At 34.4% G+C, this 18,104-nt stretch overlaps 1 protein-coding gene across 2 annotated transcripts in view; it reads right to left on the bottom strand.

The window, feature by feature from the left end:
• The window catches only part of TRPM7 (transient receptor potential cation channel subfamily M member 7), a 97,441-nt gene that overhangs the window by 29,379 nt on the left and 49,958 nt on the right, over nt 1–18,104 (bottom strand). For both annotated transcript variants that reach the window (XM_069483777.1, XM_069483768.1), the window contains exons 17-25: nt 17,852–18,080; nt 16,450–16,605; nt 16,229–16,372; nt 14,160–14,288; nt 11,827–12,105; nt 5,456–5,630; nt 3,181–3,307; nt 1,828–2,012; nt 358–490 (exon numbers count right to left, since the gene is read on the bottom strand). In XM_069483777.1, the coding sequence (XP_069339878.1) occupies nt 358–490; nt 1,828–2,012; nt 3,181–3,307; nt 5,456–5,630; nt 11,827–12,105; nt 14,160–14,288; nt 16,229–16,372; nt 16,450–16,605; nt 17,852–18,080 (1,557 nt within the window). The remainder of the gene's footprint in view (nt 1–357; nt 491–1,827; nt 2,013–3,180; nt 3,308–5,455; nt 5,631–11,826; nt 12,106–14,159; nt 14,289–16,228; nt 16,373–16,449; nt 16,606–17,851; nt 18,081–18,104) is intronic.

Here is an 18,104-nt window from a genome sequence, read left to right as displayed (position 1 = left end):
CTACCACTATTACCCTTACTGTGACTACACAAACACCATATGCTTCCCGAATGTAACAAAGCCAATGGAAAGAAAGAAATGCTTTAAAATAGTGAGGATAGTTTTACTTTTTCCCTCCAAATAGTAAAGAACATTAACTCTTCTATCTTCTGTAACTAGGGTCAAAAAATAAGAGACTGACTTACTGACTTACACAAAATATGAGAAGACTTGAACTGTCTTCCCAATATATAATGTAAAACTATTACTAAACTTATTCATTTTACAAAACAAATTGAACAATGACCATGTATAAGAGACATAACTAAGAGATTCCATTTTGACATATAATTAGTTTTAACTACAGGGCTTCAGAACCTTTCAAAAGTGACACGGATTCTCTCTTCACTTCCAGAATGGAATTTATCATCTTTTTCATTAAAATACATCTCAACACACTGCTCTTCAAAATCATGAAGTTTCTTTTGATCTTCTTCTGTTAGGAAAAGTTCTAAGGGAGGGAAAGGGAAAAAAAAAAATCAACAAAGAGCTAACAAGCTATTAAACTTTAGCTCATACATCTTGTGAATTACTCAGGGTTTGTAAGACAATACGCATCATCTGAACTTTTTTTTCTTTTTACTGTTTCGCTTCTAAAGCACTACTGAAGTATCTTTGTTTTTTCTACTTGCAGTGTGATGTCAACAGAATACTTTTACATACTTTCTCCTCTTCTAGTTTCCTTTCCCTATACAACAGTCCTCCCCATCTCTCTCATACTTCTCTCTCACATATCTGGTCAGAGGAATTTAAGAACTTATTTGGTAGAACAGAAAGCCACTATAAAATTTTAAGCACAACTTGACATGGTGATTGATCTCATGTAGTATACAGAATGTACTAAAACTGTTATTGTTTTTCTTTTTGAGACAGAGTCTCATTCTGTTGCCCGGACTAGAGTGCCATGGCGTCAGCCTAGCTCACAGCAACCTCAAACTCCTAGGCTCAAGCAATCCTACTGCCTGAGCCTCCCGAGTAGCTGGGACTACAGGCATGCGCCACCATGCCCGGCTCATTTTATATATATATGTTTATTTAGTTGTCCAGCTAATTTCTTTCTATTTTTTTAGTAGAGATGGGGTCTCGCTCTTGCTCAGGCTGGTCTCCAACTCCTGAGCTCAAACAATCTGCCCTCTTCGGCTTCCCAGAGTGCTAGGATTACAGGCATGAGCCACCACACCTGGCCTAAAACTGTTATGGTTTACAGAATAGCAAAAATGGTTTGTATGATGGCAAAAAGAGTTACCATTTTAACAAAGACAAACTGAGATGCCATTCCCAAAAAGAAGTTTAATACTAAATCTACTTTTATTGATATCATATTATACTTAAAAATTCCTTTATGGGCCAGGTATAGTGGCTCACGCCTGTAATCCTAGCACTCTGGGAGGCTGAGGCAGGAGGATCGCTTGAGGTCGGGAGATGGAGAGCAGCCTGAACAAGACTGACATCTCATCTCTACTGAAAATACAAAAATTAGCCAGGCATGGTGGCATGTGCCTATAGTCCCAGTTACTTGGGAGGCTGAGGCAGGAGGATTGCTTGAACCCAGGAGGTGGCAGTTGTAGCAAGCTATGGTGATGGCACAGCATTGTAGCCAGAGCGACAAGAGTGAGACTGCCTCAAAAAAAAAAAAAAAAAAATTCCTTTATGTTTAGGCAAATTTAACAAAAGCCTTTATAATAACATTAACCAACTAAATCATCTGAATAAAATCAATACACAGCCTTCAGTTCAATACTGAGAAGTGATAAAATTATAACATTTGCCGTAATATATTTTACTTACTTGGTCCATTGGAAGTCTTATCTTTCTTTCTTCTTTTACATATGCAGCAAAACAGAGAAACTATATGGCTAAGAATGATAAGTGGAGGAGGCAGAACTGGTTTCTCATGATAAGCCATGATAAAATGGTAGCGCTGGTACTTCCATACAATATTGGAAATTGCCTTCACTTGTAAATACACATTACTGGAATAATAAATAAAAAACAAACTTAACTAATCATATCTTAAAGTTTTAAGCACTAAATATTTTACTGAATTCTATACTAAATAAGGATCAAAAGAGTACCCTTCCATAAATAAGACTAAAAGAAAACGGGAACTGGAAAAAATACATGCAAGAATTATAAGGCAAAAAAGGTGATATTGTTGAAGACCTTAATCACAACTTTCCCAAAAATGGGCAGAAAAAATGATTTTATGATTTAAAAAGTTATATATAAATAAGTAAAACATAACAAAACAGTCAATATTAGTAATGACAGAGTAAGTGCAAATAAAAACAAAATCCTTTTATGTACTATCAAATTGGCAGCCATTAAAAAAATACCTAGTGTAGGCATGGGGTCAAGGGCACAGGCCTATTTTGAGTTAAATGCAAAAAGCCCTAAAAGTACATATACCAAACAGTTCTACATTAAGAAAACATTCTAAGGAAATACTTAAGTATTGTTCAAAGATTTAGTCACAATGTGGTGTTTGGGAGTAAAAATTACAATCTAATTGAGCAATATGACATATTGGCTTGAAAAATTATGGTCTCATGGAATATTAGGTAGCCATTTCAGGAGGCTGAGGCAGGAGGACTGCTTGAGCCCAGGAGTTTGAGGTTGCAGTGAGCTATGATAACACTAGTGGCACACTAGCCGGGGCAACAGAGAGAGACTGTCTCAAAAAAAGATTGGAGAGGGGTATTTATTGATTTGGTGTAATGTTCATGATGTTTTAAAAACAGTCCATAAAATGTAAGAATACTATTTTTGTAAAAATGGTTTACATTCATAAAAATTATAGAAAGATATATAACAAAATAGTAAAAGTGGGATTATTGATGAGTTTTCTATTTGCCTTCCTGTTTTTTATATCAAATGTGTATTCCCTTACAACATAGGGAAAATCCCAGATAAAGATTAAATTTATTTAAAAACTGCATGTTGAAAGATAATAAAGCCTAAAATTCAGAACTCATTTGATTTGAAAAAGCATGTCTTCTTACTTGTAATTTTTCAAATATAATTTTAGTAGTTTAAACCTCAATACATTTTTAGATTTTAAATTCTGTATATATTTCCTTCAAAATGAGAACTGTATATTAATTGATCTCATTATAATACGCAATTGAATAAAATTCTTACTTGAAAAATGCAATAAGGAGATTAACCATAATGATATACTGTACAAAGAGGTAGACTGCTTGAAGAAATGGAGTCAACCACGTCCCAGGACCACAGATGTCAGTAAGAGAGGAATCCTTTGCACACACTTTGGAAAGAAAAAAAAAATATATAGTAATTCACCAGTAACTGCTATTAATCAGTGTTTATGCTTGTTGATTTTACTTAAAGTTTTGATTATTGATAAATCTGTTGCACAGATTCCAACAAAAGTCTCTGGACAGGCAGCCATGGGAACTCCAGCTTAACAGTATTCCAACACAAAGGATTTTGTGAGGAATGATGGGTACTATCTGTTCTATCACTCTAGTCCAGACAAGGGAAGTATATTTAGGTGTTGTGTTTACCCTTCAAGGCAGGGATTAGCCTTAGGAGCATTAAGGAGGGCAAAATTTCTAGATCAGTGATACTATAACATTTCTGTAATAAAAATATCTGAACCCTAAGAGTCATAGCAAACCCTGTAAATTTACAAACATCACTGAGCTTATATTATGTCACAAAATAAGGTTGAAAGAGTAGCTAGATTGAAGTGCCTCTCAATTATACAGTGATTAGATTTGAATTCCTTACTTTTCATCACCCCTATACTTAAGACCATTCCTAAAGCCAGAACATAGCTGAATACAAATAAGGAAGGGAAGAGGCTTTAATACCCACTACAGTTATAAAGTAAAACTAACTTGGGTAGATCAAGGATTGGAATTGAATATTCATGAATTAGTGACATATTCTATATAAATATTTATAGTACACTTAGCACTACGTGTTTGCTAATTGTTTTAAAATATATACACCATAGAAATTCTCATAATGGCTGTATTGTTGCTTTAACTGGTCTTACAGACAAATTGATGGTAAGGTCCTTTCACCCTTAAATAATTTTATGAATCTATTTTCATTCTATTCATATTAGTTTGTGGAAGCAAATATCCAAAAAAGAGAACACAGGAAACTAAAAAACTATATCCAGTGCTTTATAACAACTAGACAACTAGAGCCACACCACGAGAAAAACAGCAGACAATTGAAAACCTGGACATGACACTGACCAGGAAGCCAATAAACATAAAATCTGACTAGGCTGGTAAAACATCACTATTTTAACCACCATCTGAGAATAACTCATGACCACAATCTTCTGTGTGGCCACCCACCAACCAAACTACAATCTTCTCACTACACGGACAGCCCTTAACCTTATTACCCATAAACAGGCGGGGAGGTAGCAACACAGTGGGGAGGGAAGAGTAAGAAAGAAGAAAGAGTAAGAGAGAAAGAGAGAGAGAGAGAGAGAACGAATAAAATAAAGATTCTGTAACTCAGATGTTGAGGTCAGTAGAGGAGTATCCTTGAAAGCTGACAGCACGGTCTATATTCACAAGTTATCTAGTTTTATTAACTAAGACTATATATAAAGAGTCAAAATATGAATAGTAACAAAATTGTGCAACGGACTTAATATTCCCTTTACAAATGGGGTTGAGTAGGTGGGAGTTATCACATTGATTAGCTTATCCAAAGAATGTGCTCACAAATTTCCATAGCAACCTTGACAGTCTGTCATTCCCTGAAAAAACAAGATGCTGTAAGCTCTTCAAGATTCACACAGGATCACTATTTTTGTCATTAACATTGTGTTTGATTCCTCAATACCCAATCCACCCTGACTGGTCTAAGCTAATATTGGTAATCCCATCCCCCTTGCCTGTAACCACTTCAGAGACAGGCAAGCTGAAGCCAACTTGAGCTAATGAGATGAAAAAGGACAGGTTAAATAGGATTTCCGTGCAAGAAACTTTTTTCCTCTGAAGATAACTGTGGATGAAGTGTCTCTTTCCTGTTGCTAGTGACAGTCTTGTAAGGGACACCTGTATGAATCAGATATCATGACTACAGAGTAGTGGGATGAAAAAGAACAACGATCCTAAGCTATTAATTAACCAACTCTAAAGACCACTCTACCTCTGAACTTCATTATATAAGCTAATAAATGTCCTCATAGGATAATAAGCCAATTTAGAACTGATTTTCATTACTTGTAGCTACAAAAATTCTAAAATACTTTTTTTTTCCATTACATTTTATGTTACTTCTAAAGTTAAAAAATGCCTTTGTGGGGGCCCTAGCTTGGTAACAGTTTGACTTCTGAAAACATGCAATATTACAGAAATGCAATACTGACTTTAAAACACAAGATAATCAAAAGACAAATTTGTTAACATAAAATACTTACCATCAATTTCATATGCATAAACTTCACCAAAAATCATCCAGTATGGATGAAAAACTATATCTTTAGCAAGAGTCCAAGATGGTGCTTCATGAGGATAAAGTATTGCTTTTCTGGGAACACCAAAACTAAGTAATACGAGAGCCATAATCACTACAATGTAGAACATATTGGCCACCTGTTAAAAAAAAAGAACACTGTTAAAATACAAGGACATTTAAACACTATGACAAATTTTCATCTTAAAATGTTTCTAATGTTCTAATAAATAAATAAATAGAATCTCTGAGTTTCTTTTTATTCCTTTTTCTTTCCTTTTTTTTTTTTTTTTTTTTGAGACAGGATCTTGCTGTCACCCAGGCTAGAGTACAGTGGCACGATAGTAGCTCACTGTAACCTCAATCTCCTGGGCTCAAGAGATCCTCCTGCCTCAGCCTCCCAAGTAGCTAGGCATACAGGTATACAGGTGTACACCACCACAGCAGCTTTTTTTTTGTTTTTGTTTTTTGGTAGAGACAGGGTCTCATCATATTGCCCAAGCTAGTCTCGAACTCCTGGTCTCAAGCAATCTTCCCACCTTGACCTCCCAAAGTGCTGGGATTACAGACACTGGCCACTGTACCTGGCTATTCTTTTTATTCCCAATAATAGCTTTCAGAAAAATGTCATCACTACATAACCTTAACATCAAGAGTATATTTAAAAAATGATCTATGAAACTAGGCAAGTCATGGGCATCTTTATATAATGAACTATATCACTGGTTCAAACTGGAGTCTGCCTATCTCTGGAATCCATGAAGATTTTCAAAAAGTATAGACACATGGGCAGACATTAGGGAATCAATTTCCACAAGTGATCTTTCCTAAAGCTTCTCTGTTCTTACAATGAGGGTGCAGACTTCTTTCCCATCTTGCCTTTGATAAGTGTCCTTTGCCTACTTCACAAAAAAAGGGAGTATTTCCCACCTATCCTGAACCCTACCACAGTACCTTGTTCTGAGATGTGAAAACCTCCAAGGAGCCAAACAACGATAAACTAAATTATTAGTACTAGTGTTCAAAAAATAAATGATAACAATGTCTGGGTAACAATTACTTTTGCAAGTCAGTTATTTTTTAATTCTTTAGTTTCAATAAAATTGAAAAAGAGCCTAATTGGGTTAGAATCTACTAAGTCATTGAAAAATAATTTTCATTGTTAAATCACAATGTGGATTTTGACATAATTATGCAGGAATTCAAAGAATTAAGTAAAAGCTAAAATAAAACTTTATGTCCTACTACTTATTTACGTATACAAGTTCTCTACATTTACACCTAAAAAAGCGAGTGCTTTCTTACTCTAGCAATATGTAATATTCACCCATGATTAATAATCTGAGGAGAAAAACCCCATGCAAATCAAGAGATTACATTTACAATAAATATGTACTTTAAACTACTGTGAACTACAATATTCTAATGATAAATCAATCTAAAAAATTACAACATTTTCATATATTTTTAAGATGAACATGTGACAGAAGAAATAGAAGGCAGGATATGAAAGGTAAGGGGAAAATAAGTAGTCTAGGCTGAATGAAGTAATTTTATGGAGGCATAAGGTTAGAAAGAGAAGTGCAAATAGCTGAGAGTCTTAAAATGTCAATTCAAATGAAGAGTTTAGACTTGATCCTTCATCTTTAAATTTTGTTAGATGGGTCAATAAATTTCCCTTTTAAATTTATATTAGTAGTTGGGTCTTTGTGACTTGCAGAGTCCTAACACCTCCCAAGATTCTTATTTGTACAATGGTCAAATAATGCTTTCATTTGAAAGGCATTATTATTGCATTTGAGAGGATTACTAAGACAATGTATGTTTTCAATAAACAAAATCTTGGGTTAAAAGATTTTAAAAGGCAGAAAAATTCTTTAAGACACTATCGTGCTATTTGATATACTCTGGAATACAAACAGTTATCTGTACTTAAAGAAAAAGCCAAGTCAAATATTCAAAATAAAACCCAAATCTGTACCGAAATAACCTAAAATTATTCAAGGTCTACAGTTGATGATTCATAGAGATCTCTAGATTTCAGAGTTTCTCACATAAAGGCTGACAACCTTCCTTATACTTTATCTAAATTTAATTAAAAATATTCAAATATTCAGTTCACTCGTATCTAAAATGAGGATTCTTAGCTTGAATGTATAATGTATACAGAATGAGTGGGAGAAGTTTAACATTTACTATGTATTTTCATTAGTTTGATCTCTAATAAAGATATAAAATGTGAGGAAGGCTTCTTTCTTTAAATTTTGAAGCTTTTCAAAGCTGTCTCCTCTGGTGAGAAATTCCCTGCTCAGGAAAAAAATCCTATGTATTTTCTAAACTCTTTTGAAGTGCCATATTCTTTGTGAAAGCCTTCATGACAGAATTGACTACTGGCTCCTCTGTCTTCACACAATAGTTTACCATATTTTTCAATAGCTATCTGTTCATATGTCTATCTTGTAGATGCAATTATTGAGTTCCATGAGGATCTGGCACTATGTCTTGTCCATCTTTGTAGCCCCAGCTTAGTGTAGGCCTTAGCACATAAAAGATACACAAAGACAAAAGAAAGAATATTTAAACATTAACCGTTATGAAAGGTTTGAAGGGGGTGTAAAGGAAAGATGGCACTAACAGAAAACAGACGATGATGGGATAAATGACTGGTTAACAAGGGGAAAGATATACTGGTAGAGGATGGTTCTAAAGAAAATCACAAATAAAGAAGAAAATGAAATATTCAAGCTCCCTGTAACTGGGATGGGAGAATAAGTAGATCTGAGGTAAGAGTCAGATGGAAATCCAGATAGCTCTACTTGCTCATGGCTCCCTCTACTTTCCTCATCTCCATCCTTTATTATAGCTGTTCACTTCAGGACTTCCTGCACCTTCCATTTACACTACCATTACATTAACCTGATACCACTAAGTCACTAAACAATGGTGTGCCTTTTAGCATACTAAAAAGTTAGGCTCAAACCAACTGTTCCCAAAAAACCTTAGCTTCCCCACGCTTTCTTGAAATTCCATAAGAATGACAAAATGGATAATTAATGAGTGCTTGATGTGACAAATAGTAAACCAGTAATTCCTAACTGGAAGGAAAAAGCCGCATTCTCCTGGAGGGGAAATGTGTCCGACTACAATGACTAAACTTTATGTTTAGAAAACTTAAAAACCTGTTTTCATGATGCAAAGATAATCTTTGTGAGTTTAGTGGGACTGCTCAGAAGATAGATTTAATTTGGAAGATGGCAATTTTCTAAGATTAAAGGAGTTTCAGAAACTCTAGTAATAGACTTTCGTATTTATCAAAATGAAACAGATAATTAAAAATAACTGAGAAACAGCATATATTTGTCTATTTTGATAAAACTATTATATGTCATGTGAAGTTTGACACAAATAACACATGCATTCACATGTCTTGAAGGATAGAAGGATACACATCAAACTGTTCATAGTGAATGTCTCTGAATGACAGTTTGTGTGTATTTGCTAACATTTTCTAGAATGAATAGAAATTTTAGGATAAGGAGGAAAAGTTACTTTTACAAAAACAATAGCTCTATTATAAATTTTGCCTTTTTCACCCTTGAAAACCAAAAGAAATTCATGGCAGGAGTAGGTCCAATATATTTTAGATTTTTCAGTTCAGTATATAAAAAAATTACACATTAAACTTAACATCTAGATTTATAAAAATAAAACCTGCTACTTAGATAAGCCTATGGAAAAGAGCAAAATATTATATAAGGAAAAGACTAGGCATTCTGGATGTAACTTTTAAAAAATAGTCGGATCAGTAAAGACAGGAGGGGAAAGTAACCTAAAGACATAAACCATAGACAGTATTTGCTTAGCTAGCATTATCTTACAAAGAACATTAATAATGGGACAAGGGGGTGCAGGAAGTTGTGGTTGAGCATAAAAAACTCTTGGGCAACTTTTTCAGACTGCCCCCACTGGTTGAAAATCTTAATGAACAATCTGACTAGCTGCTTTCAATATCCATACATTGCAGTCACTCTAGAATGATTAAGAAAGGGCAAGAAAATGCCAACTTATTCCTCTTATGGAAAAGAAAAATCAAATTTGAGGGGGGTACCTCTTCAATGGTTTTCCTGTATTTTTATTCTCTAAAAAAGTTCAGATTGCCCATCTTTCAATGTCCTATATAACCCAGGCTACACCTGTCTATCCAATTTGATTGCCAACTAACTCCTCCTTATCATAGGAGAAATTCCAGTCAGGCTGTGCCTTTTTACTCACATCTATCTTAAGCTTTCAAAGAACAGCTCACATCCCGTTGCTAAAAAAAAAAAGCCTTCACAGAATGTCACCTTTCCATGAACCTCTCTAACCCCTATTCATTAATTTAATCAATAAATTACATTGATAGGTAAAATCCCATATTATTTCCAAAAATATTTTATATAGGACAAACTCCTCAAGTTACATTATAAGATTTTTTAAAAAACTACAAAATTGGTAAAGTAGTTTCAAAAAGTTCAGAGGAAACATTCTAAGGTTTGCTGTACTGTCTTGCATAGCAGTGAATAATAAACGGTAAAAACTACTTGGTGGCCGGGTGCAGTGGCTCACGCCTGTAATCCTAGCACTCTGGAGGCCAGGTGGGATGATTCCTTCAGGTCAGGTGTTCCAGACCAGCCTGAGCAAGAGTAGAGACCCCATCTCTACAAAAAAATAGAAAAAATTAGCAAGGCATGGTGGTGTGCACCTGTGGTCCCAGCTACTTGGGAGGCTGAGGCAGGAGGATTGCTTGAGCATAGGAATTTGAGGTTGCTGTGAGCTAGGCTTATGCCACGGCACTCTAGCCCAGGTGACAGAGTGAGACTCTGTCTCAAAAACAAAACAAAACAAACCCCAAAAACACCAAAAAACTCTACTTGGTGAACAACTACAATTTTTAAAATTTACAGTCTGTTGCTAACGATATAAAAATAAGAAAAAATCTTAAGAATAAAACTACCAAAATCAGTGAATGTCTGGCATTTTTATGTTTTTTATTTTTTCCTTCTTATAATGGCTTTATCCACCCAACCAACAAATATTTATTTACTAAGGAGAATCTAGTGACAGGCACTGTGATAAGTACCAGAACTATAAAGGTGACCAAAACTAGACAAGGTTCCAACTCTAAGGAGTTTATTGTCTAGAAGAAAAGATAATCCAATAAGAATGTAGTTTAAAATGGTTATATTCATTTGATATATTCATATAAAAAACTATAGTTATATATACAAAGATAAATATTCTGAAGGGAAGGAACATGGGTCCCATAAGGGTACATATCAAATAAACGTGACCTAGCTAGAAAGGACCAAAAAAACCTCCATGAAAAAAAAAATCACGTTGAGGCTGAGATCTGAAGGATAAACTTAGGTTAAATTAGTTAAAAAAGCTAAGGGTGTAAGTGTAGATGGGGGGGGGCAGTCATTCCAGGTAGAAGGAAGAACATGAGCTATGGTACTCAGGGGAGGGGCTGTATTAAAGAAAATTTTAAAAGGCCTGTGTGACTAGAGCACAAATAAGAAATCAAGAATGATGGGGACGAGGCTTAAAAGGAAAGTAAAGAAGATGTTACCACTAGAGGAAACAAGATAAAGGGTACATGGGATCTCTCTTTATTTTTTAGAACTGCATGTGAACCTATAATTATCTCAAAATTAAAAGTTAAAGAAAAAGAAAGGAAGGAAGGAAGGAAAGAAGGAAGGGAGAGAGGGAGGCAGGCAGGCAGGCAAGCAAGCAACAGCCAAATGGGCCAGGGCCTGTGGGTTTAATTAAACACACTAATCTGTTGGAGCAATGCAAAACCACTAAGAAAACGTTTTTAAGATGGGGAAGTGACATGTTCAGATTTGCATTTTCAGATATCACTCTAGCTATAATACAGATTGAAGATAGGTCAGAGTGGTTGTGAGGAAACAGATTACTAGACTACTACAGGTGTCCGATAATGGTGGATTGGTTTAAGATAGTAGCGGTATGAATGGAAATATACAAAATTGGAGCTAACAAGTGTGAATTTTTTATTCTGATGCCAAATACTAGTAAGTGGAATTTAAAAATTAAAGCATTTCAAGATAACACAAATGAATAAAATATGAATTTCGTAACTTTATCCCATCAAATGTTTTTCTTCAAAAGTTAAAATATTCTTAAGGAATGAAAGTATCAAATATGAGAAAAATAAACATGAAATAACCGATATTCATTGTTCAATTAAAACTATGTTAAAAATACATTTTTATGATTTTTAAGAAAAAAGTTATCAATAAGCCCATGAGTATTACCAGACATCTGTCAACTTACCATTTTTCCAATCATCATTACATAAGGTCCTGCCTGTTGATTTACAGCTAGAAAATCTAGCAAACGGACATACCAAAATATTATGTTAAGACAGTAAATTAATCTTCCAGCCACAAAAACATGATTAGCATATGCATCTTCAAAGTTCCATTTTGCTCCAAATCTTAGTCCAAATCCAATGAAGAAAGAAATTATGGCAATTGTATCGCTGATATTGAAGTAATCACTAAACCATACTTTAATCTTCTGGTTTATTTTCCCAGCTTCAGACATAAAGATCTAAAGGTTTAACAAGAACAAAAAAGGTTTAATCAATTTCTTACTGTTAAAACATATACAGCATTCAATTATATCACAGAATTTAGATATCTTTTAAAGTTTCAAAATGCTTTTAATCTGTTATCTTGTCATTTGATCACCAAAACAATAAGATAGCAGAGATCGATACTTTTTTTTTTTTTGAGACAGAGTCTCACTCTGTTGCCCAGGCTAGAGTGAGTACTGTGGCGTCAGCCTAGCTCATAGCAACCTCAAACTCCTGAGCTCAAAGGATCCTTCTGTCTCAGCCTCCCGAGTAGCTGGGACTACAGGCATGCACCACCATGCCCGGCTAATTTTTTCTATATATATTTTTAGCTGTCCATATAATTTCTTTCTATTTTTAGTAGAGATGGGGTCTTGCTCTTGCTCAGGCTGGTCTCGAACTCCTGAGCTCAAACGATCCGCCCACCTCGGCCTCCCAGAGTGCTAGGATTACAGGCGTGAGCCACCGCGCCCGGCCAATACTTCTTACAAATAAATGGCCTGTCCAAACAAGACCATCCAACTAAAAAGCTGAAAATCTTAGATTACAACACAGTTCTCTAGACCTGGAAAGTAAAATACTTTTGAAAAGTGTTTTAGTTCCAATTGAAGCAACACCTGGGTATCCTGGTAGTATGTTCCAAAGATGCCTTCTTCACAGAAAGTAAATAACTCAGTGGTTTAAGTAGCTGTATTTATCTAACTTATTTAAAACCTATACCTCTTCTCTTGAATACAAGAATTTTTAGAAATATCTTTTGGAAGGCCAGGCATGGTGGCTCACGCCTATAATTCTAGCACTCCGGGAGGCAGAGGCGGATGGATCACTTGAGGTCAGGAGTTCAATACCAGCCTGAGCAAGAGTGAGACCCTGTCTCTACTAAAAATAGAAAGAAATTAACGGCCCAACTAAAAATATATAGAAAAAATTAGCCGGGCATGGTGGCGCATGCCTGTAGTCCCAGCTACTCAGGAGGCTGAGGCAGGAGGATTGCTTGAGCTCAGGAGTTTCAGGTTGCGGTGAGTTAGGCTGACACTATGGCACTCTAGCCCAGGCAACAGAATGAGACTCTGTCAAAAAAAAAAAGAAAGAAAGAAATATCTTTTGGGAGGAATGGTAATACATTCACAACAGCTTCAAAAATCACAGTGTACCAAACACTGAAAAGCCTCTTTCGTGCTTCTCCCTTAGCTAATTAATTACCCTTCCTATTAGAGGCAACCACTATTATTACTATCTCATAAATCCTTGCAGAACTGTTATGAATATATAGTTTTAAAAATGCTTTGCAACTTGCTTTTATCATTTAACAAATCAATTTTTTCAAATATTTTGGTAAAACAACAGATTTCATAAACATATAGACCACAGCACTCACAGGGATTTCAAATGCATAATAAGCTATTTAATAAGATAAATTCTTATGATATCTAAGTGAGAAGGAAGTAAAATGCCTTCTAATTATTTTTGCAATTTCTTGTATTCTATAAATGTAAAGCAGAGACATGAAGTAATTCAGAAGTATTTATGCATATGTATTATTTATCTAAGAAAAAATATGTTTTTCTTCAAAATCAAGATGTTAGAAAATTTATAATAGAAGCTGAGTACTTTAAGACACAGGGATATAAATCTAAATGGCAATTCAGTGGGTAATAGAGCACATTTTAGTGGGCAGTACAATATAAAAGCAAAATAAATATCTTTTTATAATTTACCTACCCAATCGGCTGGTTTTATATGAGAACATAAATATGAATGTTGAGGAAATTTTAAAAATCTAGGATATGTTTCTGAGACAAATCATTATATTTGTAATGGTCAGAAAGTAAATGGCATACACTCACTGATTTCTATTCTTGTGCCATTATTTTTAGAATAGCAAAAATAAACATTTTGTATACTTCTATAATGTCATCACTCATTGAAATTATGAATCACACACACACAGCCACACACACACCCAAAAGAAACCAAAAAATCTTCCATGTATGCAGTAAGTTACCGGTAGGAAAAATTAAAGACATACCTCACGGACTTTCTCAATGGCATAGGTAAAAATATAAGCAATAACAATCCATTCTTGAACTGAAGGTAACCGTTCCATTTGTACAAGAACCACAAATGTATAAAGCATCAGAAATCCTAAATATGCCAACTAACAAAAAAATTAATAAAAGTTATATAAATAAAATTGGTTATAAAATAAAACTTTTTATTATGTACATGTTCAAGCATACACAAAAATAAACATTAAATGAACATTTGTGAATTATCCCCTAGGTTCAATCATTAAAATAGTTTATGTCTCTTCTTCAATGCAAATATTACATTTGTCATAGTCCCCAGAGTAAAAATGTGTTGCTCCCAGTCACTGAAGTTGAATCCCAAGAAATGGAAACAGATATGAAGAAGTTTTGCCCTACGTAATGTAACAGCCCACCTTTGATACTCTTTACAAAAAAGAGTTATAGGTAAGTGATAAGGTCTATGCGTAATAGCACCTGAAGATTCATTTCATTTCGGAATAAAACCTACAGCCGTTGACCTTTGAAAAATTATGGCTAAGAATCCTCTCATCTCTCTCCTTACCTCTACTAGTCCTAGAACAAGTCACATCCTTGATTTGAGCTACAGCAGACCAGGGAAGTAAACTCCAATAAAGAAAGAAAAGAAAAATTCCTATAGCTACCTGCGATGGCTGTTTTAAAGCAGTCGTTCAGATTAATGCAAACGTAAGAAACCTACACTATTTCCATTAACAGGCACAGAATTTGGAAATTAGATCAGATAATTGAGATTCACGACAATCAATATCTAAACAGTGAGGAACAAGAAAATTTTCACACTGACAAGTAAGGAAATGTAATAAATTTAGTCTCAGGTTAACGGTCGTGTGTGGCTGAGAAAGCAATGGTTGGAGAAACAAATTCTCAAATGTGCATCTTAGCACAAAGTCATTTGTATATTTTAGCAATTAAAAAAATACCTAATATTGATGAAAATGATAACAATAAATAAATAAACAAAAAACACCTTAAGGGTTTTCCTGGGAAGGGGACTTAGATCTTATTCACACAGCCCCTGGTTAAAAGCAGGGGCTAATCTCATGTGTTTCTTCAGGTGAAGGGTGACATCAGCAAGATAGCCAACTAGAAGTTCCTAAAGGTCATCCCCCCAAGAAAACCCACCAAAACAACAAATGAATAACTACATTCAATGAAAATAAGGTGAGTCCATCCATCTATGACCATATGCTCTTTAATCTGCTAGTAAAATCCATTTTTCCATAAAGCAAGAGAAAAGCCACTTATATGGCAGGTAATCAAGCATACACTCTAATATGATTAAGAAATAAGCCACAGATAAATAAAACCATATGAAGGATCTGGATTACTCGTTATCATCTTTAATTAACACTGCAAACTGCTGGGCATGGTGGTTCACATCTGCAATCCTAGCACTTTGCAGGGGTGGGGGTCACCTGAGGCCTGGAGCTCAAGACCAGCCTAAGCAACATAGCAAAATCGATGAAAAAAAAAAAAAAATAGCCAGCCATGGTAGCACGCACCTATAGTCCCAGCTACTCTGCTCTGGAGGCTGATGTAGGAAGATCACTTGAGCTCAGGAGTTTGAGGTTGCGGTCTAGCCCTGGCAACAGAGCAAGACACTGTCCCCAAAAAATTAAAAATTAAAAAAAACAAAAACAAAAACACAACACTGCTAACAAGTTTATTTCTAGATTTTTATCTACAAAACCCTAAAGCATGAAGAAATTTATATTAATGATTGGTATCAGGTTCTTTTGCTTCATCTTTCACCATTATTTTTAGTGGATGATTCATATGTTAGTCACAAAGGCTTTTGGTTACCACATGGTTGGTAAGTAAATTTTTAGTTCTAATTAGAACTAAAATTTGTTAGTGGTTATCATTCTAGATGTTGGCAATTTGGATGAAACAAAGGAAACTTAGTGCTCTTTTAAAATGTGAAATGCTTTTTCAGTGATCTAAGTTATATCAAGATAATTATGGACTCTAGACCAAAGGTCTCCTAAAACCTGTCTTTCAAAAACATCATGCAAATTTAAAAACATACCGTGTTAAACCAGAACTTTACAATTGGTGCATGATAAAAGGCATAGAACTTTCGTGTGATTGGAAGCTTTTTTGATTTTATTTGTATCTCCATTTCATTCTTTCCTTCATTATTGTCCAAAATCTTTACTTCTTTAAACACTTCCTAAAATAAAAAATACATTTTTATTGTCCACTTATTCACAACAAATTTATATTTACTTCAATTTTTTTTCTCCTTACCATGGGGATCTCTTCTGTTATGTTTTGAAAGTTGTTTTCGCTATCTTCCATTGTCATCTGATGAGCATCTTGAGATTGTGGGATATGTGACATTTCAGCCTTGGTTTTATATTCTAGCATTAATATCGCAGGTGGAACTAAAATGCTTAGTATGACCTGAAGTTTTTAGAAAAATATAAGTCTGCATTATAAATTAATGCCCTTCACGAATATAATAAAAACAATAAAAAGATATTAAATAACTTACGATTATTAGTTAGCTATTTGGCCCTTAATAGCATAGGGGAAAAATAAAAGATTCATTTTTTACTTACACATTGTACTAAAAGAGGCCCAAGTTGGATTGTTTTAAAAAGTAACAACATATTTGACTATTATGGTAATAAGGGTGTAGAATAGATTCAATAATTATTATAGACTTGTACTTTAAACAAAATCAGATTACAATTTGTTCAGAAAATACATTTTTGTTTAAACAAAATCCAAGCCTTATAAAGGTGCTGTGTGCTTAATTTTATCCTAAATCTCTCTGCAAGTGTTCCATGTCATAACATGATTACTCAGCTCATGCCTCTATAAACAAAAGGTTTATTTCTAAAATTTTACGTATTACTTGCAAAATTCTGAAGCATGAAGAAATTATAATTGTGTAACAGGGTTTCTGTTGGTTATTCTTTCACCATTATTTTTAGTAGATGATTAGTATTTGTTATCTCTTACAATGGCTTACAGTTAAACTACTTGCCTGATTTCTGCCTTCTACATTTCTGTACCTTATTTAAAAAGATATAAGAGAATGAAAACGGAAGTTTAAAGCAATATCTATCACTATGACAACAATGAAAGTACCAGCCATATTACCCAAATTCTTAACCATAAAAACTGGGCATATGGATATACTTATCCATAAGAATAAACTGGGTATATGGATAGACTCATCCAATATACTTCAAGTAACTTAAAAGTAACAGATTATTAAATTAGTAGATAGGTCTTGAATTTTAAAATTTGGGAATCATTCTTTCATAAAGCAGTAACTTTTTTTCATAGCTGCTCAGGGCTGCAATCTACAATATTTCCCATTTGTTGCCCTCATACTTCTGGCTCAGAGAGGGCAACAATCATTACACACACCTGAAAAAAAATTCAAGAGTAAAGAATAGAAGGTCTTCAGCCCGAAAGTTGCCTAAAGAGAAACAAAAAATTATAAAAAAAAGAACAGAAGGAAAAAGGAGCCCATTATGCCACTTGGGATGTAATGCCAATGACCCCTTCTCCTCCTGCCCAATTCCCCCATCACTCACAAATCAAGGCATTTTACTAGATATCTAGATTCTAGACTAATTCCTCTGTTCTCTTTATCTAATCACACACTTTATATCAAATTACTTCTAAGATATACCTTGTACCAGGAATTTTTCCTCATATTTAGCCTTCCCATCCACATATCAGACAATAACATTTGTGTACAGGTGTGGGCTACAAAAGGTCTAAGTCTTGAAGAAACTGCTAACTTAAGGCAGGTAGAATTACTCCAGTTTTTCAGTTCGTAAGTGAGCAATTTCATAGCCATGGTTTCATCTTGTCTGAAGGATTGTTCTAGTAATTCAACTGCCAACTGACCAAAATCACTATAAAAAGATAAAAGCCAAAAT

The sequence above is a fragment of the Eulemur rufifrons genome, chromosome 2, assembly GCF_041146395.1.
Source record: "Eulemur rufifrons isolate Redbay chromosome 2, OSU_ERuf_1, whole genome shotgun sequence".
Lineage (NCBI taxonomy): Eukaryota > Metazoa > Chordata > Mammalia > Primates > Lemuridae > Eulemur > Eulemur rufifrons.
This window is presented reverse-complemented; position numbering and strand designations above follow the sequence as displayed.